This window comes from Lithobates pipiens, unplaced genomic scaffold (genome assembly GCF_037356315.1).
Source record: "Lithobates pipiens isolate NorthernLeopardFrog02 unplaced genomic scaffold, aLitPip1_a1.2 Scaffold_35, whole genome shotgun sequence".
Lineage (NCBI taxonomy): Eukaryota > Metazoa > Chordata > Amphibia > Anura > Ranidae > Lithobates > Lithobates pipiens.
The window spans coordinates 14,464,145-14,491,111 of NW_027507811.1; the positions used below are offsets into that span (position 1 = coordinate 14,464,145).

The following is a 26,967-nucleotide window of genomic DNA, read 5'->3' on the forward strand; positions in this document are numbered from 1 at the left end:
TTCACACAAAGCCGCCATCTTGGTTCTCCTCATGGCCACAGTCATTATCATTATTAGTGACACAGAGGTCATTCTTATCAGTGGCGTTTTAGGATGAACACCAGACTCCTTACCATTGTGAGTGTAATTCTTTTGGTTTTACAGTGCTGGCTTCTAGGAGAGTTAAATAAACATCTGGTGTGCATGAGACATAAGACAATGTTCCTTTTAATGTTTGGGTTTAATTCTTTTTTTTACAAATACATTTTATCGTTATTTGAATTTTACGTTGGCTGTTTTAGAGAAGCAGCTGTCAAAAGCATTAAAAAAAAAACAATATAGGCAGCTGATTTTATATTATTATTACATTATAAAGAGGAGATTCTATGTATGGTCAATGGAACGCAAAGACAGGAAGTGATGTCACATATAAAAAGGAAGTTCCGGGTGAGAAGTGAGTCAGGAAGTAGAGAGGAGACATTACCGGAACTGGCTGCAGAGGAGGTAATAAGATATTATTTTATATTTACACCCAGTAACACCCCCGTCATGTCCGTCCTCTTCCTCCATATCCACGGGTGACATCTTTTATCTCCAACATCCACTACTACAGACATATCACATCCTATATATTGGAGATATTTTATAATATGTGTCCAGATACATCCTAAATATAGAACCATTTATCCAACTGACCATCCAGAGCCTCTGGTTTATAGACCGGATACATCCTAAATATAGAGCCATTTATCCAACTGTCCATCCAGAGCCTCTGGTTTATAGACCGGATACATCCTAAATATAGAACCATTTATCCAACTGTCCATCCAGAGCCTCTGGTTTATAGACCGGATACATCCTAAATATAGAATTATTTATCCAACTGTCCATCCAGAGCCTCTGGTTTATATACCGGATACATCCTAAATATAGAGCCATTTATCCAACTGTCCATCCAGAGCCTCTGGTTTATAGACCGGATACATCCTAAATATAGAACCATTTATCCAACTGTCCATCCAGAGCCTCTGGTTTATAGACCGGATACATCCTAAATATAGAACCATTTATCCAACTGTCCATCCAGAGCCTCTGGTTTATAGACCGGATACATCCTAAATATAGAGCCATCTATCCAACTGTCCATCCAGAGCCTCTGGTTTATAGACCGAATACATCCTAAATATAGAACCATTTATCCAACTGTCCATCCAGAGCCTCTGGTTTATAGACCGGATACATCCTAAATATAGAACCATTTATCCAACTGTCCATCCAGAGCCTCTGGTTTATAGACCAGATGCATCCTAAATATAGAGCCATCTATCCAACTGTCCATCCAGAGCCTCTGGTTTATAGACCGAATACATCCTAAATATAGAACCATTTATCCAACTGTCCATCCAGAGCCTCTGGTTTATAGACCGAATACATCCTAAATATAGAACCATTTATCCAACTGTCCACCCAGAGTCCAGATAATTCTCAGCTTTTTATATCTATAGAAAAGGAGTGTCCTGCATAGGTCACATGACCAACTAGAAATGGACGAGGGCCTACTTCACATGACCGAAAGGATTTTAGACCTCACCCTGGAGATCATCTACTTGCTGACCGGAGAGGTGAGGAGGATTCTGGGAGGTCACATGACATCACACTTATCCTATCTGATTGGAGAGATAAGGAGGATCCTGGGAAGTCTGTAGTGATTATTTTTCTTTCTGTCCTTCAGGATTATAAAGTAGTGAGAAAAATATCTGGAGAACCATTAACACCCAACAACTGCCTTCACAAGACATCACCCATCACAGTTCCTCCACCTCACTACCTGACAACAGAGGTAACCAGCGCCAAGAAGATTCTAGAAGTCACCAAGAAGATGATGGAGCTGCTGACAGGAGAGGTGAGGAGGATTCTGGGAATTCTGGGACATTATCCAGTAACAGACAAGGGATGTGTCTGGATGGTGACTGTATCATTGTGTGTGTCAGGTTCCTATAAGGTGTCAGGATGCCACTGTCTATTTCTCCATGGAGGAGTGGGAGTATTTAGAAGGACACAAGGATCTCTACAAGGACGTCATGATGGAGGATCCACCGAAACGCAGTGATCTTATAACTCGAAAGAAAATATTTCACATAAAAAAAATTATATTGAACCTCGTTCAGGAGATTCTTGAAATGCTGATTGGTCAGGTGAGAAATGCTGGGATGTAGCCTCATTTTTTTCTTTGAGGACCGGAGAAGTGGGATGATTCTAGGATTTTCATATTTATTATGTTATTACACAGGATTGTACAATAGAGAAAAAGACAGCTGTAGAGCAGACCGTAACTAGGAGAGATCACAATTTGCCACTGAACTTGAGCGACAGCCTCATCCCCATTACTGAGCCTTCTACTTTGATGCCTGAGATACAAAATGAGCAAACATTTTTAGACATCACCAAGAAGATGATGGAGCTGCTGACAGGAGAGGTGAGGAGGATTCTGGGAATTCTGGGACATTATCCAGTAACAGACAAGGGATGTGTCTGGATGGTGACTGTATCATTGTGTGTGTCAGGTTCCTATAAGGTGTCAGGATGTCACTGTCTATTTCTCCATGGAGGAGTGGGAGAATTTAGAAGGACACAAGGATCTCTACAAGGATGTCATGATGGACAATCAGCCGCCCCTCACATCACCGGGTAAGAGGAGACTTTATTGTAAAGGAAAGCAATACGGAGGAGGAGATACTGTACACCATATGAAAGGTCCATCTCCACTCCTCAATATAACGTCATGTTCCCAACAAATGAGGTGGAGATACTGTACACCATATGAAAGGTCCATCTCCATTCCTCAATATAACGTCATGTTCCCAACAAATGAGGAGGAGATACTGTACACCATATGAAAGGTCCATCTCCATTCCTCAATATAACGTCATGTTCCCAACAAATGAGGTGGAGATACTGTACACCATATGAAAGGTCCATCTCCATTCCTCAATATAACGTCATGTTCCCAACAAATGAGGAGGAGATACTGTACATCATATGAAAGGTCTATCTCCATTCCTCAATATAACGTCATGTTCCCAACAAATGAGGAGGAGATACTGTACACCATATGAAAGGTCCATCTCCATTCCTCAATATAACGTCATGTTCCCAACAAATGAGGAGGAGATACTGTACATCATATGAAAGGTCCATCTCCATTCCTCAATATAACGTCATGTTCCCAACAAATGAGGTGGAGATACTGTACACCATATGAAAGGTCCATCTCCATTCCTCAATATAACGTCATGTTCCCAACAAATGAGGAGGAGATACTGTACACCATATGAAAGGTCCATCTCCATTCCTCAATATAACGTCATGTTCCCAACAAATGAGGAGGAGATACTGTATATCAAATTAAAGATCCACCTCCGTTACCTACACAAGTAACCAATGTGATCATTGTACAAACTCTATTATCCGGTGTAGTTTAGGTGTATTTGTATTGTTGATCTGGTTTGGACTCGTAGTTTGGTGGTTTAATTGCTCTCAAATCGATGCCGGAGTTCTGTGAAAATGTTGATTGCTGTACCATCAAGTATGACTCCCGTTTGTAAGACATAAAAAAATACTTATCACTTTTTTCTATCTATTTTCCGACAGATGAACACTGTCCACAAAACCGGAATACCTCTGAGGGACAATATTTGTTATCTCCGGATTATAACGCAGAAGATGATGTCATCACACAACATTCTCCAGAAGTAAATCCCATTACTCATAGTAGACATCATCAAAGACCTTACCAATTAGGGAGATCAATGGATCCCTCTAATCCCGAGGAACCTTCTCATAAATCACGTTCTCTAACTCCAGATGTACATCTAAAATCTCTGAGTACAGACAAATCAACAGATCCATGTAATTCTAAGGAATGTTCTTTAAGCCATGAAGGATTTCAAACAGGAAGGCCTTTATTCAATGAAAAGAGAGGTCCTCTTATGCACCGTAGAAGTCACAAGACTGAGCAGCCTCATTCATGTTCAGAGTGTGAGAAATGTTTCACACAGAAAGTATGCCTCCTTATACATCAAAGAATTCACACAGGTGTGAGTCCTTTTTCATGCTCGGTGTGTGGTAAATGTTTCACTATTCAAAGAAGTCTCCTAAGACACCAGAGAAGTCACACAGGTGAACGTCCTTATTCATGCACAGAGTGTGGGAAATGTTTTACTGATAAAGTAAACCTTCTTCTACACCAGAGAATTCACACTGGTGAGCGTCCTTTTTCATGTTCAGAGTGTGGGAAATGTTTTAGTCAAAGAGGAAACCTCCTTCAACACCAGAGAATTCACACGGGCGTGCGTCCTTTTTCATGTTCAGAGTGTGGGAAATCTTTCACTACAAAAGGAGGACTTCTTCGGCATCACAGAAGCCACATAGGTGAGTGTCCTTATTCATGTTCAGAGTGCGGGAAATGTTTCACTGCAGCCCGAAACCTTCTTAGACACCGGAAAAGTCACACAGGTGAGTGTCCTTATTCCTGTCCAGAGTGCGGGAAATGTTTTACTCGGAAAGCCGGCCTTCAAAAACACCAGAAAAGTCACACAGGTGAGCATCCTCATTCATGCTCTGAAATGTTTCACTGATAAAGGAAACCTTGTTCAACACCAGAGAAGTCACAGGGGGAGCGTCCTTTTTCATGCTCAATGTGTGGGAAATGTTTTATTGGAAAAGCAAGCCTTCTTCGACACCAGAGAAAGTCACAAAAGGAGAGCTAGTGCAACACCAGAAAATTCACAAAAGTGTGCGGCCTTATTCGTGCTTAGAGTGCGGGAAATGTTTCACTGTGAAAGGGAACCTTCTTAGACACCAGAGAAGTCACACGGGTGAGTGTCCCTATTCTTGTCCGGAGTGCGGGAAATGTTTCCTTCTAAAACACCAGGAAAGTTATACGGTTGAGTGACCCTTCTCATGTTCAGAGTGCGAGAAATCTTTCATTACCAAAGGAAAGCTTCTTCAACACCAAAGAATTCACACGGGTGAGCGTCCTTATCCATGCTCAACGTGTGGGAAATGTTTTATTGGAAAAGCAAGCCTTCTTCGACACCAGAGAAAGTCACATGGTTGAGCGTCCTTTTTTCATGGTCATTGGGCAGTAAACATTTTTTTATGTGGAAAAGACAACTTCAACAGAAGAGAATTCAGAATTAGGAGGACGGTTTTGGCCAGAATGTGGTAAATGACCACATTCAGCTGCTGATGCTCTTGATAAAAGTATGGTGGTATAGCACAGGTGAAAAACTAATTTATAAATGGGTAGCGCCTGGCCAAAGGCTAGTTATCAGTGGGGTCCCTTGAGTTGAGTCCATTTTTAAGGCTCCAATGATCAGATCTGCTTCTACGGTTCTTGTGGCCAAAGGCTAATTATCAGTGAGGTCTGTTGGGTTGAGTCCATTTTGAAGGCTCCAATGATCGGATCTGCTTCTACGGTTCCTGTGGCCAAAGGCTAATTATCAGTGGGGTCTGTTGGGTTGAGTCCATTTTGAAGGCTCCAATGATCAGATCAGCTTCTACAGTTCCTGTGGCCAAAGGCTAATTGTCAGTGGCGTCTGTTGGGTTGAGTCCATTTTGAAGGCTCCAATGATCAGATCTGCTTCTACAGTTCCTGTGGCCAAAGGCTAATTATCAATGGGGTCTGTTGGGTTGAGTCCATTTTGAAGGCTCCAATGATCGGATTGGCTTCTACAGTTCCTGTGGCCAAAGGCTAATTATCAGTGGGGTCTGTTGGGTTGAGTCCATTTTGAAGGCTCCAATGATCAGATCTTCTTCTACAGTTCCTGTGGCCAAAGTCTAATTATCAGTGGGGTCTGTTGGGTTGAGATCATTTTGAAGGCTCCAATGATCGGATTGGCTTCTACAGTTCCTGTGGCCAAAGGCTAATTATCAGTGGGGTCTGTTGGGTTGAGTCCATTTTGAAGGCTCCAATGATCAGATTGGCTTCTACAGTTCCTGTGGCCAAAGGCTAATTATCAGTGGGGTCTGTTGGGTTGAGTCCATTTTGAAGGCTCCAATGATCAGATCTTCTTCTACAGTTCCTGTGGCCAAAGTCTAATTATCAGTGGGGTCTGTTGGGTTGAGTCCATTTTGAAGGCTCCAATGATCGGATTGGCTTCTACAGTTCCTGTGGCCAAAGGCTAATTATCAGTGGGGTCTGTTGGGTTGAGTCCATTTTGAAGGCTCCAATGATCAGATCTTCTTCTACAGTTCCTGTGGCCAAAGTCTAATTATCAGTGGGGTCTGTTGGGTTGAGATCATTTTGAAGGCTCCAATGATCAGATTGGCTTCTACAGTTCCTGTGGCCAAAGGCTAATTGTCAGTGGCGTCTGTTGGGTTGAGTCCATTTTGAAGGCTCCAATGATCAGATCTGCTTCTACAGTTCCTGTGGCCAAAGGCTAATTATCAATGGGGTCTGTTGGGTTGAGTCCATTTTGAAGGCTCCAATGATCAGATCTGCTTCTACGGTTCCTGTGGCCAAAGGCTAATTATCAGTGGGGTCTGTTGGGTTGAGTCCATTTTGAAGGCTCCAATGATCAGATTGGCTTCTACAGTTCCTGTGGCCAAAGGCTAATTATCAGTGGGGTCTGTTGGGTTGAGTCCATTTTGAAGGCTCCAATGATCAGATCTTCTTCTACAGTTCCTGTGGCCAAAGTCTAATTATCAGTTGGGTCTGTTGGGTTGAGTCCATTTTGAAGGCTCCAATGATCAGATTGGCTTCTACAGTTCCTGTGGCCAAAGGCTAATTATCAATGGGGTCTGTTGGGTTGAGTCCATTTTGAAGGCTCCAATGATCAGATCTGCTTCTACAGTTCCTGTGGCCAAAGGCTAATTATCAGTGGGGTCTGTTGGGTTGAGTCCATTTTGAAGGCTCCAATGATCGGATCTGCTTCTACGGTTCCTGTGGCCAAAGGCTAATTATCAGTGGGGTCTGTTGGGTTGAGTCCATTTTGAAGGCTCCAATGATCAGATTGGCTTCTGCAGTTCCTGTGGCCAAAGGCTAATTATCAGTGGGGTCTGTTGGGTTGAGTCCATTTTGAAGGCTCCAATGATCAGATCTGCTTCTACAGTTCCTGTGGCCAAAGTCTAATTATCAGTGGGGTCTGTTGGGTTGAGTCCATTTTGAAGGCTCCAATGATCAGATTGGCTTCTACAGTTCCTGTGGCCAAAGGCTAATTATCAGTGGGGTCTGTTGGGTTGAGTCCATTTTGAAGGCTCCAATGATCAGATTGGCTTCTACAGTTCCTGTGGCCAAAGGCTAATTATCAATGGGGTCTGTTGGGTTGAGTCCATTTTGAAGGTTCCAATGATCAGATCTGCTTCTACAGTTCCTGTGGCCAAAGGCTAATTATCAGTGGGGTCTGTTGGGTTGAGTCCATTTTGAAGGTTTCAATAATGAGATTGGCTTCTACAGTTCCTGGCTCTCCCCCGCCATTCCTCTTTTTGAATTCTCTACAATAATTAAATAAAAGTGTGTCAGGGAAAGTATGAGTCCCTCATAATGGGCTCAGTGGGTACGTTGACCCCGGGAACTCAAGAAATATGAGAGTCGCAGGAAATTATTGTAATCCCATTAGTGTCATATTCCTCTGGGAGGTAAGTGGTTGGGCATATTAATGAATGCTGGGCAATTATGGGAATACATAGTAACATATAAGAAAGAGTTGCTATTAGCTGCTACATTTAATTTTTTTTTTTTTTAAACTGAAGTAACTGATTTTTTATTGGTCCAACCAATGTATAAATTTGATATAATTTTTTCTTTAATTCTATGAGATTTCATTTAGTTTTATTATTTATTCAGAATTTCTAAAATAAACAAGAAATCTCCAGACTTTAATATTTATAGTTCTGTTTTTTATTTACAATAGTACATATGTATTAAACGATTGGTGAATGAAATGTTCTCAGTTCATAGACAGTCATCCTATTGGTGTTGCATTAGTGAACTGGAGAGTCCAGAAGGTCCAGAGAGTCTAGAAGGTCTAATTCCAGGGAGTCCAGAAGGTCTAATTCCAGGGAGTCCAGAAGGTCTAATTCCAGGTAGTCCAGAAGGTCTAGTTCCAGGTAGTCCAGGTCTAGTTCCAGGGAGTCCAGAAGGTCTAGTTCCAGGGAGTCCAGAAGGTCTAGTTCCAGGGAGTCCAGAAGGTCTAGTTCCAGGGAGTCCAGAAGGTCTACTTCCAGAGAGTCCAGAAGGTCTAGTTCCAGAGAGTCCAGAAGGTCTAGTTCCAGGGAGTCCAGAAGGTCTAGTTCCAGGGAGTCCAGAAGGTCTAGTTCCAGGGAGTCCAGAAGGTCTAGTTCCAGGGACCCCAGAAGGTCTAGTTCCAGGGACCCCAGAAGGTCTAGTTCCAGAGAGTCCAGAAGGTCTAGTTCCAGGAAGTCTTGAGGGTCCACTTCCAGAGAGTCCAGAAGGTCCAGTCCCAGAGAGTCCAAAAGGTCCAGTTTCAGGGGGTCCAGAAGGTTTAGTTCTAGAGCACCCAGAAGGTCCGGTTTCAGGGAGTCCAGAAGGTCTAGTTCCAGGGAGTCCAGAAGGTCTAGTTCTAGAGTCATACCCTCTGCACTCCTCTCCTGTACATACTGCCCACTGTTATACCCTCCTTTCTGCTCTCTTGTACATACTGCCCACTGTCATACCCTCCACGCTCCTCTTGTGTACATACTGCCCACTGTCATATTCTCTACACTCCTCTCCTGTACATATTGCCCACTGTCATACCCTCTACACTCCTCTTCTGTACATACTATACCCACTGTCATACCCTCCACACTCCTCTCCTGTACATACTACCCACTGTCATACTCTCCACACTCCTCTCCTGTATGTACTGCCCACTGTCATACCCTCCACACTCCTCTCCTGTACATACTGTCCACTAATTCATGAATATTAAATCACAATGTATTTTTTTTTTCTGATTTTTGGGGATTTTACCTCAGGTGGTTCATAGACAATAAAATTGAAGTTTTTAGAAATTACAAAAACTGCAGATTTTATATTCTCCACAAGGAGGCGATGCTACGTATTGTCCGTGGAGCGCAGAGAAAGGAAGTGATACTAGGCAGAGGCAGGAAGTGGTTTTACCACAAACAGGAAGTGATGTCAGGTACAGACAGGAAGTTCCAGGTTAGAGGTGAGTCAGGAGGAAGTAGAGAGGAGACATTGCTGGAACTGGCAGCAGAGGAGGTAATAGGATATTATTTTCTGTTTACACCCAGTAACCCCCGTCATGTCCGTCCTCTTCCTCCATAGTCACTATGATGTCATTTATCTCCAGAAGAAGCTGCTATACACGCACATCTCTCTCTCTCTCTCTCTCTCTCTCTCTCTCTCTATATATATATATATATATATATATATATATATATATAGATGTGCAGCATAGTGCCATTTATCCAATTGTACATCCAGGGCTGCCTTTTTCAGGTCCATCTGGGTCGGCTTCTAATTCAGAGTGAAATCAGAATGGGCACAGGGTACCTTAGTTTTAACACGCTTATCCACCTAGAGATGGTAAAACGTGATGTGTGACTGCTCTTGTGAGAGCCCACAGGTCGAACAAACAGAGAATCTGAGGTTCGGATGGTGGTACCTATGCCTCTTGCATGCCATTGTCATTCAGAGTAGAGATTTTCCACATCAAGTCTACAATAGAGGCAGAAAATTCCTCTAGTTTAAGAGGAGTGGGGAGTACCAGTGGAGATAACGGGAAACTCCAAGGCGTGGAGCCTAGGGTCTCCACATCAGGGGCAGAGTTCAGTTCCCTCAGTCTCCACAACTCAGAATCACCCATTATCTCCTCTGGTACTCCCCATTCCTCTAAAACTAAACCTCAGTCGCCACACCTCAGAATCACCCATTATCTCCTCTGGTATTCCCCATTCGCCCTAAACGAAACATCAGTCTCCACACCTCAGAATCTCCCGTTATCTCCCCTGGTACTCCCCATTCATCCTAAACTAGACCTCAGAATCTCCCATTATCTCCTCTGGTGCTCCCCATTCCTCTAAAACTAAACCTTAGTCTTCACACCTCAGAATGTCCCATTATCTCCTCTGGTACTCCTATTCGTCCTAAACTAGACCTCAGTCTCCACACCTCAGAATCTCCCGTTATCTCCTCTGGTGCGCCCCATTCCTCTAAAACTAAACCTCAGTTGCCACACCTCAGAATGCCCCATTATCTCCTCTGGTACTCCCCATTCGTCCTAAACTAGACCTCAGAATGTCCCATTATCTCCTCTGGTACTCCCCATTCGTCCTAAACTAGACCTCAGAATGTCCCATTATCTCCTCTGGTACTCCCCATTCGTCCTAAACTAGACCTCAGAATCTCCCATTATCTCCTCTGGTACTCCCCATTCGTCCTAAACTAGACCTCAGAATCTCCCATTATCTCCGCTGGTGCTCCCCATTCCTCTAAAACTAAACCTTAGTCTTCACACCTCAGAATGTCCCATTATCTCCTCTGGTACTCCTATTCGTCCTAAACTAGACCTCAGTCTCCACACCTCAGAATCTCCCGTTATCTCCTCTGGTGCGCCCCATTCCTCTAAAACGAAACCTCAGTCTCCACACCTCAGAATCTCCCGTTATCTCCTCTGGTACACCCCATTTGCCCTAAACTAGACCTCAGTCTCCACACCTCAGAATCTCCCGTTATCTCCTCTGGTGCGCCCCATTCCTCTAAAACGAAACCTCAGTCTCCACACCTCAGAATCTCCCGTTATCTCCTCTGGTACACCCCATTTGCCCTAAACTAGACCTCAGTCTCCACACCTCAGAATCTCCCGTTATCTCCTCTGGTGCTCCCCATTACTCTAAAACGAAACCTCCGTTTCCACACCTCAGAATCTCCCGTTATCTCCTCTGGTACTCCCTATTCGTCCTAAACTAGACCTCAGAATCTCCCATTATCTCCGCTGGTGCTCCCCATTCCTCTAAAACGAAACCTCAGTCTCCACACCTCAGAATCTCCCGTTATCTCCTCTGGTACTCCCTATTCTTCCTAAACTAGACCTCAGAATCTCCCATTATCTCCTCTGGTACTCCCCATTCCTCTAAAACGAAACCTCAGTCTCCACACCTCAGAATCTCCCGTTATCTCCTCTGGTACTCCCTATTCTTCCTAAACTAGACCTCAGAATCTCCCATTATCTCCTCTGGTACTCCCCATTCCTCTAAAACTAAACCTGTCTCTACACCTCAGAATCTCCTGTTATCTGCTCTGGTACTCCCCATTCCTCTTAAAGCGGTTGCAATTATAGGATGCAATTGCTACCAGTTGCATCCATACGCAAGGCCTCTAATATAGTATAGGAAGCAGTTGGAAAATATGGAGGAAAATGCATGTTAGAAATACGCAGAAACTCTGTGCAGACATTATTCATCCCAGTACAGTCCAGATAATTCTCAGTTTATTATCCATCCACAGTGAGGAGAGTGCTGTACAGATCCCGTGACCACGTCTACAATGACGAGCAAGGACCAAAGTCACATGACTGAGAGGATAATAGACCTTACTATGGAGATCATCTACCTGGTGACCGGAGAGGTGAGGAGGATTCTGGGTGGTCACATGATATCACTCTTATGTCTATTTATAAAACACAGACCTGACCGGAGAGGCGAGGAGGATTCTGGGAGGTCACATGACATCACTCTTATCTCTATTAATAAAACACAGACCTGACCGGAGAGGCGAGGAGGATTCTGGGAGGTCACATGACATCACTTTTATCTCTATTAATAAAACACAGACCTGACCGGAGAGGTGAGGAGGATTCTGGGAGGTCACATGACATCACTCTTATCTCTATTAATAAAACACAGACCTGACCTGAGAGGTGAGGAGGATTCTGGGAGGTCTGTGGTGATAATTGCTTCTCTCTCTTTAAACAGGATTATAAAGTAGTGAAGAAAACATCTGGTGAACCTTTAGCACCCAACAGCTCTCTTCATGAAACACCAGCCATCGCAGTGCCTTCAACTCGCTGCCTGACAACAGAGGTAACCAGTGCCAAAAAGATTCTAGACGTCACCAAGAAGATCATTGATCTGCTGACAGGAGAGGTGAGGAGGATTCTGGGAATTCTGGGACATTATCCAGTAACAGACAAGGGATGTGTCTGGATGGTGACTGTATCATTGTGTGTGTCAGGTTCCTATAAGGTGTCAGGATGTCACTGTCTATTTCTCCATGGAGGAGTGGGAGTATTTAGAAGGACACAAGGATCTCTACAAGGACGTCATGATGGACAATCAGCCGCCCCTCACATCACCGGGTAAGAGGAGACTTTATTGTAAAGGAGAGAGCAGTACGGAGGCTCCACCTAGATCCCCCATCATCTGATAAACACATAGAAAAAATGTATTCAGTCAGTGTGTGTGTTTCCTACAGATGGATCCAGTAATGGGAACCCACCAGAGAGATGTCCCCATCCTCTGTATTCCCGGGATTCCACACAGGAAGGTCTCACCATCCCCCACCATCATCAGGTAGGTAAAATAGCTTGTAGACCTAAAAAATCATTCCAAGCTCTGACAGGACATTCTTCTATGTAATCCTTTTCCTTTTAACAAGTATATTCTGTTATCTCTGGGATTCAGGGTGAAGAACTGAAAGACATTAAAGTTGAGGCTAAAGAGGAAGAAGAAGAAGAAGAGAGGTTGGTGAGTGGCGATCAGCAGTCTATGGAGGAGGGGGAGAGGATTATGGAAAGTAAACAGGAGGAATCTTCTCTACATACGGACACAAGTAAGTCATAAACACTGAGGGTGTTTAAATAACATGTTGCGTAACAGCCTATAATGTAGAGTCTGTTAACATTTGTATTTTAATTTATTTATTATTTATTAATGTTATTACGTGGGTCGAAAAATGATATATGGCCATCAAGTTCACTGACGAAAAAAACTCTCTCTTAATCCAGAGGAAGGCAGAAAATGTACAGTATATAAAGCTTGGCCAAATTTTAGTCCAACAAAGTTAAATAGTTCCTTCCTAATCCCAATAGAAAAAAGGCAATTCAATAACATTCTTCGTTTTCACTACTTTTACAGCAACGGATACTTTCTGTAATAGATTCAACCTCTATTCCTCTGATTAGGCAAAGTCTGTGCTGCCCTTGTTCAACATAGGGATCTTCACATGCTTTAGTAAGGGAAAGACTGAAAAATGTGAACTGCTAAGAAGAACTTTATGATTGTATTTTCCCTACTGCCCAATGTTCTCAACAAATGAATAGTATATGTTGCATATGCCATATGAAAGATCCATCTCCATTCCTCAACATAACATCATGCTCCCAAACGAGGAGGAGATACTGTACATCATAGCAAAGGTCCATCTCCATTCCTCAATATAACGTCATGTTCCCAACAAATGAGGAGGAGATACTGTACACCATATGAAAGGTCCATCTCCATTCCTCAATATAACGTCATGTTCCCAACAAATGAGGAGGAGATACTGTACACCATATGAAAGGTCCATCTCCATTCCTCAATATAACGTCATGTTCCCAACAAATGAGGTGGAGATACTGTACACCATATGAAAGATCCATCTCCATTCCTCAATATAACGTCATGTTCCCAACAAATGAGGTGGAGATACTGTACACCATATGAAAGATCCATCTCCATTCCTCAATATAACGTCATGTTCCCAACAAATGAGGAGGAGATACTGTACACCATATGAAAGATCCATCTCCATTCCTCAATATAACGTCATGTTCCCAACAAATGAGGAGGAGATACTGTACACCATATGAAAGATCCATCTCCATTCCTCAATATAACGTCATGTTCCCAACAAATGAGGAGGAGATACTGTACACCATATGAAAGGTCCATCTCCATTCCTCAATATAACGTCATGTTCCCAACAAATGAGGTGGAGATACTGTACACCATATGAAAGATCCATCTCCATTCCTCAATATAACGTCATGTTCCCAACAAATGAGGTGGAGATACTGTACACCATATGAAAGATCCATCTCCATTCCTCAATATAACGTCATGTTCCCAACAAATGAGGAGGAGATACTGTACACCATATGAAAGATCCATCTCCATTCCTCAATATAACGTCATGTTCCCAACAAATGAGGAGGAGATACTGTACACCATATGAAAGATCCATCTCCATTCCTCAATATAACGTCATGTTCCTCACAAATGAGGAGGAGTTTGGTGTTATAGTTGCTCCTGATTGGATGCCAGAGATCTGTGGAATGTTGTACCAACATATATTCCTCCTTAATGGAAGGCAGGGATCACACCGATAACATTTTGTTTTTAAATTGCTTTCCGACAGATGGACACAATGCCGGGAACAGGAAAACCTCTGAGGGACATTTTGTTTTATCTCCAGAAGTCGATGTCTTCATAAAATATTCTCCAGAAGTAAATCCCATTATTGATAATATACATCGCAGACCTTACAGTTCAGATAAATCGATGAATCCCTCAGATCCCGAGGAATCTTCTGATAAATCACATCATGTTACTTCAGAAATACATCTAAAACCTCAGAGAAAGGATAGGTCAACGGGTCCATCTAATCCGAAGGAACCTTCTTTAAGCCATGATGGAAATCACACAGAAGAGCAATCGCTGTCATGTTCGGTGTGCGGGAAATCATTTACTGAAAACAAAGCGCTTCTCATACACCGGAAAAGTCACAAGAGCGAGCGTCCTTTCTCATGTTCAGAGTGCGGAAAATGTTTCACTTTGAGAGGAAACCTTGTTATCCACCAGAGAAGTCACACGGGCGAGCGTCCTTTCTCGTGTTCAGAGTGCGGGAAGTGCTTTAGCCAAAAAGGAAACCTTGTTAAACACCAGAGGATTCACACCGGTGTGCGCCCTTTTCAGTGCTTAGAGTGTGGGAACTCTTTTACTATGAAGGCCGACCTTCTTAATCACCAAAAAAGCCACACGGGCGAGCGTCCTTATTCATGCCCAGTGTGTGGGAAGTGTTTCATTCTGAAAAAGACACTTCTTACACACCAGAGAAGTCACACGGGTGAGCGTCCTTATTCATGCTCAGAGTGTGGGAAACGTTTCATCCACAAAGGAGGCCTCATCAAACACCAGAGAAGTCACACGGGTGAGCGTCCTTTTTCATGTTCAGCGTGTGGGAAATGTTTCACCGATAAAGTAAAACTACATCTGCACCAGAGAAGCCACACGGGCGAACGTCCTTATTCATGTTCCGAGTGTGGGAAGTGCTTTAGTCAAAAAGGAAACCTTATTAAACACCAGAGAATTCACACAGGTGAGCGTCCTTTTTCATGTCTAGAGTGCGGGCATTCTTTCACTATGAAGGCCGACCTTCTCAATCACCAGAGAAGTCATACCGGTGAGCGTCCTTATTCATGCTCAGTGTGCGGGAAATGTTTCATCCTGAAAAAGACACTTCTTCAGCACCACAGAAGTCACACGGGCGAGCGTCCTTATTCGTGTTCGGAGTGCGGGAAAAGCTTCATTCACAAAGGAGGCCTTGTTCAACACCAGAAAGGGCACACCGGGGAGCGTCCTTATTCATGTTCGGAGTGCGGGAAATGCTTCATTCACAAAGGCGCCCTTGTCAAACACCAGAAAATTCATACAGGCGAGCGTCCTTTCTCGTGTTCAGAGTGCGGAAAATGTTTCTCTGAAAAGGGTAAACTTCTAACACACCATAGGAGTCACACGGGTGAGCGGTCTTTTTCATGTTCAGAGTGCGGGAAATGTTTCACTGAGAAAAGACAGCTTGTTCAACACCAGGGAACTCACAATTAGGACAGTTTTTGAGGCTCAGAGTGTCGTAATTGTTTTAAAGATAAAGGAAATAAGACATTGGAGAACTCTCAGCTTCGGATGCTGTTGGTAACTGGAATTAGTGAGTCCATAGAAGGAATGTATGAAAACAATATATTTATTAGGGGGGTACATGTTAGGCTCGGTTCACACCTATGCGTTTTATACTACAGTCCATTCAACAGTTTCCCATGGGACACGTTCACATCTATGCGCCTTTCAGCCGGCCACCATGCCCTTAACAACCGATGGGTCATCAGCTGTCAGAGGGCTTTCCCGCTGACAGCTGAATGTAAAAACAAGCATTGCCGGCAATAAAAAATTTGGCAAAAAAACGACGTGGGGTCCCCCCCATCCATACCATGACCCCAACCCAAAGCACCTTGTCCCCAAGGGCCTCTTCCCCCTGTTAACGGCGTGGGGTCACCCTATCCATATCAGGCCCTTCAGGTCTGGTATGGATTTTAAAGGGGAACCTCATACCAAGATTTTTTTTTAAAATGGCATGGAGCCCCCCCACCCCCCCCAAAATCCATACCAGACCCTTATCCGAGCATGCAGCCCAGTAGGTCAGGAAAGGGACTGGATGAGCTAGCCCCCCACCCCCACTGAACCATACCAGGCCACAAGACCTCAACATGGGGGAAGGGGCTCTGCACCCCCACCCCAAAGCACCTTGTCCCCAAGGGCCTCTTCCCCCTGTTAAAGGGGGCTTCCAGATACAGATAAGCCCCCACAACCACTGGCCGAGGTTGTTGGGAAGAGGCCCTCGTCCCCATCAACATGGGGGGAAAAGGTGCTTTGCCAAAAAAGCGGCGTGAGGTCCCCCCCCCCATCCATTTTAGACCCTTCAGGTCTGGTATGGTTTTTAAAGGGGAACCTCATTCCAAGATTTGAAAAAAAATGGCGTGGAGCCCCCCCCCCCCAAAAAAAAATCCATACTAGACCCTTATCCGAGCATGCAACCCAGCAGGTCAGGAAAGGGAGGGGACGAACAAGCGCCCCCCCCCCCCCCCCCCCACTGAACCATACCAGGCCACTAGACCTCAACATGGGGGAAAGAGCTAAGGTGCTTTGCCAAAAAAATGGCATGGGGTCTCCCCCCATCCATATCTGGCCCTTCAGGTCTGGTATGGATTTTAAAGGGGAACCTCACAGCAAGATTTTAAAAAAATGGTGTGGAGCCCCCCCCCCCCCATACCAGACCCTTATCCGAGCATGCAACCTAGCAGGTCAGGAAACGGAGGGGTCGAGCTAGCACCACCCCCCCCCCCCCCCCCCCCACTGAACCATACCAGGCTACAAGACCTCAACATGGGGGAAGTCCCCTCCCTTTTCTGACCTGCCGAGTTGCATGCTCAGATAAGGGTCTGGTATGGATTTTGAGGGGAACCTCACACCAAGATTTAAAAAAAAGGCATGGAGTCCCCCCCAAAATCGATACCAGACCCTTATCCGAACATTCAGCCCAGCAGGTCATGTCTGGAGTGGACAAACAAGCGCCCCCGCTACACTGAACCATACCAGGCCACATGCCCTCAGCATGGTGGAGGGAGTTCTGCACCCCCACCCCAAAGCACCTTATCCCCAAGAGCCTCTTCCTCTTGGTAAAGGGGGCTTCCAGATAACGATAAGCCCCCACAACCACTGGCCAGGGTTGTGGGGAAGAGGCCTGTTTCCCCATCAACATGGGGACAAGGGGTTGGGAGGGCACCTCCCTCAAGCTGAGGGCATGAGGCCTGGTATGGTTCAGGAGGAAGGGGGGCACTTGCTCTTCCCCCTCCGAGCTGCATGCTCAGATAAGGGTCTGGTATGGGTGGGGGGAATTTTTTTTTCTTTTTATTGTGGTGTGGGGTTCTTCTTAAAATATGGTATGGATCAGGGGGGACCCCACACCGTTTTCTTGCTGATTTTTTTTTTTTATTGCCGTTGATGCTTGGTTTTACATTTAGCGGTCAGCAGAGAAGCCTGCTGACAGCTGATGACTCATCGGTTGTTAAGGACATGGCGGGCGGCTTCCCGGCCTGCTCATTAACAACCAGCTATACGGGGTTTGTTAAAGAGGGGGAAAAAAAAAAAACACACGTACAAAAACGCAGTGCAAATTGTAGAATGCATCAATTGCAAACTGCAGATGTGAACCGAGGCTTAAGGTGGTTAATGACAAAATTGACATTTCAGTTATCACTGGGGCCTCTCCGGTTGTGTCCTGCTGGCTGGTGACATCTCTTTTCTACAGTTTCTGGCACTCGCACCCCACTCATTGGAGCGTTCCTTTTTGCCTATTTTGCATTGTTCACAATATTAAATAAAAATATTTAGGGGAAGTAGGTGCCCCTCGTAACGCGCTTAGTAGGTATGTAGACCAAGATATGTAAGCATGCCAGGGAATGACTGTAACCCAATTAGCTTTAGATTCTCAGAGGGAGGGAGGTAGATAGGCATGTTAGTAGTCTGTTTTCAGGGTGTGATGTGATAGCTAAAGGTCTGCATGGATTACATTATAGTAATATAGTCCTCTAAACAAACAGTGCTGAGGTCCCACACTCACACAGATAGCACCTGGAATCCAATATAAGGTGGCCACGCCTAGAAATACATAGACATCTCTTTTTATAGGTTGCTATTGGCTGCTGCACGTCATTGCTCTTTGGCTTTTCATTGGTTCAATGTATTAACTTTGATATATTTATTTTTTACTTTAGTTATACAAGATTTGACATACATAGATCCCATCTTCATTTAATTGTGTTAATTATTTGTTCTGATTTTCTAAAATAAATTAAAAAAAATCTTCATACTTTACAATATTCTGAGTCTTGTTTTCAAACAAATTACCATAATTCTTAGATGTTTAGCGATCGAAATGTGCTCAGTTCACAGAGGGTCATCCATTGGTGTTTCTAATACTGAGACTTGCTGTTATCTTGTTTCTCCTCCTCGTGGTCAGTGTCCAGTTCCACACGTGTGTAGGCTGATATTCAAAGGATTCATGGAGCCACTACAACTTCTACATGGAATATTCCAATGGCTGCCATCTTGGTTCTCCTCCTCATGGTCTATGGTAGGCTCCATAATTTCAGTCATTATCTTCATCAGGGATACGGGAGTCATCATGTTCAGTTCATAGAGAGTCAACCATTGATGTTGTATTTGAGAGATTGAGAGTCCAGAAGGTCCAGTTCTATACGTCAGCTGATATTCTAAGGATTCATGGACCAACTACAAGTCAACCATTGGTGTTGTATTCCTTAGATGGAGAGTGCAGAAGGTCCAATTCCACACGTGTGTCAGGTGATAGTCTAAGGATTCATGGGGCCACTATTATACATGGAATATTCCCATTGCTGCCATCTAGGTTCTCCTCCTGATGGTCAGTGATAGGCTCCATAATTTCAATCATTATATTCATCAGTAATATGGGGGGGTCACCATGCTCAGTTTATAGAGAGTCAACCATCTGTGTTATATTCCTTAGATGGAGAGTCCAGAAGGTCCAGTTTCACACGTGTGTCAGGTGATAGTCTAAGGATACATGGGGCCACTACAAATTATACATGGAATATTCCCATGGCTGCCATCTTGGTTCTCCTCCTGATGGTCGGTGATAGGCTCCATAATTTCAATCATTATCTTCAACAGTAATATGCGGGTCATCATGCTCAGTTTATAGAAAGTCAACCATGGGTGTTGTATTCCTTAGATGGAGAGTTCAGAAGGTCCAGTTCCGTATTTGCCAGCTGATGTTCTAAGGAATTATGGAGCCACTACAAATTCTCCATGGAAATTTCCCATGGCTGCCATCTTGGTTCTCCTCTTCATGGTCAGTGATAGGCTACATAATTTCAATCATTATCTTCATCAGTAATATGGGGGTCATCATGCTCAGTTTATAGAAAGTCAACCAATGATGTTGTATTTGAGAGATGGAGAGTCCAGTAGATCCAGTTTTATACATGTCAGCTGGTATTCTAAGGATTCACAGAGCCACAAGAAATTCTACATGGAAAATTCCCATGGCTGCAATCTTGGTTTTTCTCTTCATGGTCAGTGATAGACTCTATAATTTCAATCAATATCTTTATTAGTGATATGGGGGGTCATTCTGCTCAGTTTATAGAGAGTCAACCATTGGTGTTATATTCCTTAGATGGAGAGTCCAGAAGGTCCAGTTCCATACGTGTTAGCTGATATTCTGAGGATTCATTGAGCCACAACAAATTCTACATGGAATATTTCCATGGCTGACATCTTGGTTCTTCTCATGGTCCCAGTGATAGGCTCCATAATTTCACAGTAATTATCTTCATCAGTGATACAAAGATCATCTCTATCAGTGGCTTGCCGATTATATCAATGTCATGTGATCAGTCCCATCGTTATCACAACGATTGGTCTTGTCGGTGCGATAAAAACTTGGATACTAGAACAGAAATCTGGAATTCCAGTCTAAACATTTATTTGAGGATTTCTACTTTATACCTGGGGAGAAAAAGGGGGTGGCATAGCCACCCATGCTTCTATTTCATTCTGCTGTTCTCTGGCTGATAGGGGGAGTCATGTAAAGTCAGCACACTGCTGCAGTAATGCCCACTGCAACAATAACTAGCATATTGCAGACATAATGCCGTAATAATGACATCGTCAAAGTTAACGTAGACAGACTTGCCAGAATCGTGAACAGCCCAAGAACGTGAACCAGACATTGCGTGTTACACAGGTTTTTATTTTTTTTATTGAATTTAAAAGATGTAGTTATACTAAACAAAGCGTATTGGGCATACCCAGGATTAAAAAAAAACAAAAACTATACAATCTAAGACTTAACACGAAAAACACAATTTGTACGGCAACCAATGTTGGGAGGCCAAACAAGTGTAATCAACTTAAGGTAAATCCCGTAATATGATGGGATAATTAGTCCCACAGCACACTGGGATGATCCCTATCCAGTACCAAGGAAGTAATACAAAACTTCTTAGGGTGGTAAGGTGACGGAAGCCTCAAGCCACCGTCTCTTTAGATTTGGTCCAAATGTGCCAGACCTTGGAGAATTTAGTGGGGCATCCTCTAGACTCAAGAAAAATGTATGGGTGGTTCTGAGCAAAATGGCTAGATGTTTTAGGAGCCGCTGCCCCTCCACCTAGGTGGAGTATAAGATATAGGTTTAAAAAAAGTGTAGGTGTGGCGCTGTTCTTGTGTTCTAAAGTGTAAGTGGTCCCAACTCACTTACTTTCTCCAGCTTTGTAACTAAAAGCTTGCATGAGCCGAAAGCTGGAGAAAGACTCTGCAGGAGCCTGATACTGTGCCTGCAATCCACTGATCGAAGGTGCAATGTTTTGCAGGCTTCTGAAGGAAGGAAATGAAGGAGTGTATATTTGTAAAGATAATATTCTAGTTATTTTTATTTTTTTTTCAATTTATAAATTGTGCACACAAATTACTTTCATTATTTGGAAATAAAAAAATGCACCAAGAAGCAGCTGTCAGAGTACTGTAGAACAGTGTAGACTGCTGATATTCTATTCTCCGTTAGTGATGTCCAGTTCGTTCCTTTGGATCGATTCTTTTCAGGTGGCTTGGATGAATCGATTCTTCTGACTGAACTTTCCGTCAGGTGATCCAACCAATTGTCAGTGGACCGCAGAGACAGGAAGTAATAAGAGGAACAGACAGGAAGTTATATGAGGAAAAACAGGAAGTGATGTCTCAAACAGACAGGAAGTTCCGGGTCAGAGGTAAGTCGGGAGGAAGTAGAGAGGCGACATTGATGGAACTGGCAGCAGAGGAGGTAATAAGATCTAATTTTATATTTACACCCAGTAACCCCCCCCCCCCCCCTCATGTCCGTCCTCTTCCTCCATAGTCACTGTGATGTCTTTTATAATTCAGATACATTCTAAATATAGAACTATTTATCCAACTGTCCATCCAGAGGCTCTGGTTTATAGAGCGGATACATCCTACATATAGAACCATTTATCCAACTGTCCATCCAGAGCCTCTGGTTTATAGACCGGATACATCCTAAATATAGAGCCATTTATCCAACTGTCCATCCAGAGCCTCTGGTTTATAGACCAGATACATCCTAAATATAGAGCCATTTATCCAACTGTCCATCCAGAGCCTCTGGTTTATAGACCGGATTACATCCTAAATATAGAGCCATTTATCCAACTGTCCATCCAGAGCCTCTGGTTTATAGACCGGATTACATCCTAAATATAGAGCCATTTATCCAACTGTCCACCCAGAGCCTCTGGTTTATAGACCGGATACATCCTAAATATAGAACCATTTATCCAACTGTCCATCCAGAGCCTCTGGTTTATAGATAGAGTTGCCACCTCATCCCTTTAAACCCGAACACATATAAATTACACATGTTCTGAGGCTAATTAAATGCAGGTAAGGCACTAAGTGAGTTTAATTACCACCTTAATCAGCCACAGAACCTGTGTAATTAATATGTGTTTGGGTTTAAAGGGATGAGGTGGCAACTCTATTTATAGACCAGATACATCCTAAATATAGAACCATTTATCCAACTGTCCATCCAGAGCCTCTGGTTTATAGACCGGGTACATCCTAAATATAGAACCATTTATCCAACTGTCCATCCAGAGCCTCTGGTTTATAGACCAGATACATCCTGAATATAAAGCCAAGACATGAGCCTGTACACCTATGCAAAACTGAATGGGAAGACCAGAGTTTAGATTTTACAAAGGATCTAACCCTTCTCTTCTCTATCCAGACCTAAAAAAAAACTTGTCTAGGGTTGCCTATTAAAGGGGATCTCTCATTTTTTTTCAAGTTGTAATAATACAAAAAGACACAATATAGTTTAAGAAGTTGTCTGAGGTCTCCAACTTTTGGAGGAACTCTGTGCAGACATTAATCATTAAAGTCCAGATAATTCTCAGTTTATCTGTCTACAGAGAGGAGAGTTCTGAATCAATCACATGACCACTTTATTAAGGATGGATAAAGACCAAAGTCACACGACTGAGAGGATATTGGACTTCACCCTGGAGATCATCTACCTGCTGACCGGAGAGGCGAGTAGGATTCTGGGAGGTCACATGACATCACTCTTCTTCTCAATCTTTTCTTACCAGGAAGATGAGGAGGATTCTGTATTGATATTTTTTCTTTCTCTCTCTCTCTCTCTCTCAGGATTATAAAGTCGTGAATAAAATATCTGGTAAACCATTAACACCCAACAGCTTTCTTCATGAAACATCGCCCATCATAGTGTCTCCACCTCACTGCCGGACAGCAAAGGTAACTAGTGCCAAGAAGATTCTAGAAGTCACCAACAAGATCACTGATCTGCTGACAGGAGAGGTGAGGAGGATTCTGGGAATTCTGGGACATTATCCAGTAACAGACAAGGGATGTGTCTGGATGGTGACTGTATCATTGTGTGTGTCAGGTTCCTATAAGGTGTCAGGATGTCACTGTCTATTTCTCCATGGAGGAGTGGGAGTATTTAGAAGGACACAAGGATCTCTACAAGGACGTCATGATGGACAATCAGCCGCCCCTCACATCACCGGGTAAGAGGAGACTTTATTGTAAAGGAGAGAGCAGTACGGAGGCTCCACCTAGATCCCCCATCATCTGATAAACGCATAGAAACAATGTATTCAGTCAGTGTGTGTGTTTCCTACAGATGGATCCAGTAATGGGAACCCACCAGAGAGATGTCCCCGTCCTCTGTATTCCCGGGATTCCACACAGGAAGGTCACACCATCCCCCACCATCATCAGGTAGGTGGGAGTGAGCATTTAGACCTACAAAAGGTATTCCAATCAATAAGAGGACATTATACTATGCAATCTATTGGTCTTTTTTACAAATGTATTCTGTCGTCTTTGGGGTTTAGGATGAAGATTTAAAAGACATCAAAGTTGAGGTTAAAGAGGAAGAAGAAGAGACGTTGGTGAGTGGAGATCAGCAGTCTATGGAGGAGGGGGAGACGATTATGAAAAGCAAACAGGAGGAATCTTCTCTACATATAGATACAAGTAAGTCATAAACAATAAATACAGAGACATTTTACAATTGTGTTTTTACAATATTGTTACACGAATGGAAAAAAATTGCATATGTCAATGAAGCCCCCCATATGAAAGGTCCATCTCCATTCCTCAATATAATGTCATGTTCCCAACAAATGAGGAGGAGATACTGTACACCATATGAAAGGTCCATCTCCATTACTCAATATAACGTCATGTTCCCAACAAATGAGGAGGAGATACTGTACTCCATATGAAAGGTCCATCTCCATTCCTCAATATGACGTCATGTTCCCAACAAATGAGGAGGAGATACTGTACACCATATGAAAGGTCCATCTCCATTCCTCAATATAACGTCATGTTCCCAACAATGAGGAGGAGATACTGTACACCATATGGAAGGTCCATCTCCATTCCTCAATATGACGTCATGTTCCCAACAAATGAGGAGGAGATACTGTACACCATATGAAAGGTCCATCTCCATTCCTCAATATAATGTCATGTTCCCAACAAATGAGGAGGAGATACTGTACACCATATGAAAGGTCCATCTCCATTCCTCAATATAATGTCATGTTCCCAACAAATGAGGAGGAGATACTGTACACCATATGAAAGGTCCATCTCCATTCCTCAATATAATGTCATGTTCCCAACAAATGAGGAGGAGATACTGTACATCATATGAAAGGTCCATCTCCGTTCCTCAATATAACGTCATGTTCCCAACAAATGAGGAGGAGATACTGTACACCATATGAAAGGTCCATCTCCATTCCTCAATATAACGTCATGTTCCCAACAAATGAGGAGGAGATACTGTACACTCCTACCCCATGTAGTTGGGGTGTATTGTATCATTGCTATGGTTTTTATTCATAGTCTGGTGTCATAATTGCTCTTTGTTCCATGCCAGATCTCTGTGAAATTGTTGAGTGTTGTACCATCATATATGGCTCCTGAATGTAAGGCATGAAAAATACCTATAACACGTTTCTTTAAAAAATTGCTTTCCAACAGATGGCCACTATACTCATAACAAGAATATCTCTGAAGGACATTATATTTTATCTCCAGATTATAATGCAGACGATACGGGCATCACACAACATTCTCCAGAAGTAAATCCCATTCCTGATAACATACATCGGGGACCTTACCATATGAAGAGGTCAATGCACCCCACTAATCCTGAGGAATCTTCTGAAAAATCCAATCCTGTTACTCCAGATGTACAACTAAATCCTCAGTGTATGGTTGGATCAACAGATCCGTCTAATTCCCAGGAAACTTCTTTAAGTCGTGAAGGACTTCCCACAGGAGAGAGTTCCTTGTCCTGTTCAGTGTGTGGGAAATCTTTTACTGAAAACAAAGACCTTGTTACCCACCAGAGAAGTCACACAAGTGAGCGTCCTTTCCCATGCTCAGAGTGCGGGAAATGTTTTACTGAGAAAATATACCTTCTCCGCCACGAAAAACGTCACATGGGCGAACGCCCTTTCTCATGTTCGGAGTGCGGAAAATGTTTCACCGAGAAACAATCGCTTCACAGACACGAGAGAAATCACACCGGCGAGCGCCCCTATTCATGTTCCGAGTGTGTGAAATGCTTCACCGATAAGGTAAAGCTTCTTCTCCACCAGAGAATTCACACGGGCGAGCGTCCCTATTCGTGTTCAGAGTGCGGGAAGTGCTTTAGCCAAAGAGGAAACCTTGTTAAACACCAGAGAATTCACACGGGCGAACGTCCCTTTTCGTGTTCAGAGTGCGGGAATTCGTTCACTGCGAAAGGAGACCTTCTGAACCACCAGAGAAGCCACACGGGCGAGCGTCCTTTTTCATGTTCAGTGTGCGGGAAGTGTTTCATTCTGAAAAAGACACTTCTCACGCACCAGAGAATTCACACCGGCGAGCGACCGTTTTCGTGTTCAGAGTGCGGCAATTCTTTCACAACGAAAGGAGACCTTCTTAATCACCAGAAAAGCCACACGGGCGAGCGCCCTTTTTCATGTTCGTTGTGCGGCAAATGTTTCATTCTGAAGAAGACACTTCTTACACACCAGAAGAGTCACACGGGTGAGAGATCTCATTCGTGTTCGGAGTGCGGGAAAAGTTTTATCCACAAAGTAAGCCTTGTTAAACACCAGAGAATCCACACGGGCGAACGTCCTTATTCGTGTTCAGAGTGCGGGAAGCGTTTTTTCGAGAAAAGACAACTTGTTAAACACCAGAGACTTCACAATTAGGAGGATGGGTTCTCATGCTCGGATTGTGGGAAATGTTTTAATCAGAAATGGAATCTTAATTTGACATCATTGGTGGCACAGTGGTGTAGTGGTTAGCACTCTCACCTAGCAGTAAAAAGGGTCACTGGTTTGAATCCCAACCACGACACTACCTGCCTGGAGTTTGCATGTTCTCCCTGTACCTGTGTGGGTTTCCTCCAGGTACTCCGGTTTCCTCCCACACTCCAAAGACATACAGGCAGGTTAATTGGCTTCTGTCCAAAATTGGCCCTAGTATATGAATGGGGACCTTGGATTTGGGCTCCTTGAGGGTAGGGACCAATGTGAGTGTGCAATGTACAGGGATAGGGACAATTGTAGACACTCACTCAGGTTGAACTGGATGGACTAGTGTCTTTATTCAACCTTACTAACTATGAAACTATCAATTGCAGGTAATTCCCAGCTGTCAAAATGACAGCAGGAATTTGCTATATAAAGAAAAGGGACCGTCAGTATTTATGTGCAAGTTAGGCCACTTTGTTCCAATCATCTGTAAACCAAAAGGATGCGTGTCATGTTTCGTCAGATTTTGTTACGGAAGGGACGTTCCGTTGCCGCCATCTTGCTACATCCCACACTCCCCTATAGTAAGGATACACTGAGAAGGGGTAAAGTGGACATCTTGTTACACCCACGAAGTTTTGCATTTTACACTTATTTTTAACAGTAAAGTGAGTTTATATAGTGAAATACAGTACTTAGAACTCCGCTGCTTTTAAAATTCAACATCTAAACAGTCAGACGGAGTTCTAAGTACTGAATTTCATTATATAAACTCGCTTTACTGTTAAAACATAAGCGTAAAATGCAA

At 43.5% G+C, this 26,967-nt stretch overlaps 3 protein-coding genes across 3 annotated transcripts; all 3 read left to right on the plus strand.

Annotated features, from left to right (window-relative positions):
* The first annotated feature begins 428 nt into the window (after positions 1-428).
* Positions 429-26,911, plus strand: LOC143956117 (uncharacterized). The gene is made up of 8 exons (XM_077466251.1): positions 429-483; positions 1,485-1,601; positions 1,712-1,882; positions 12,182-12,305; positions 12,422-12,519; positions 12,631-12,778; positions 14,348-15,786; positions 25,491-26,911. The coding sequence occupies exons 2-8, from the start codon at positions 1,524-1,526 to the stop codon at positions 26,112-26,114; spliced, it is 2,682 nt and encodes an 893-aa protein (XP_077322377.1). The 5' UTR covers positions 429-483; positions 1,485-1,523; the 3' UTR covers positions 26,115-26,911.
* LOC143955767 (uncharacterized) lies at positions 1,916-4,616 on the plus strand. The gene is made up of 4 exons (XM_077465890.1): positions 1,916-2,174; positions 2,270-2,455; positions 2,544-2,667; positions 3,631-4,616. The coding sequence occupies exons 1-4, from the start codon at positions 2,010-2,012 to the stop codon at positions 4,614-4,616; spliced, it is 1,461 nt and encodes a 486-aa protein (XP_077322016.1). The 5' UTR covers positions 1,916-2,009.
* On the plus strand, positions 21,407-23,609 carry LOC143955973 (gastrula zinc finger protein XlCGF66.1-like). The gene is made up of 4 exons (XM_077466099.1): positions 21,407-21,622; positions 22,776-22,895; positions 23,014-23,184; positions 23,273-23,609. Exons 2-4 carry the CDS (start codon positions 22,800-22,802, stop codon positions 23,462-23,464), a joined length of 459 nt encoding a protein of 152 aa, XP_077322225.1. The 5' UTR covers positions 21,407-21,622; positions 22,776-22,799; the 3' UTR covers positions 23,465-23,609.
* Positions 26,912-26,967: the final 56 nt, after the last annotated feature.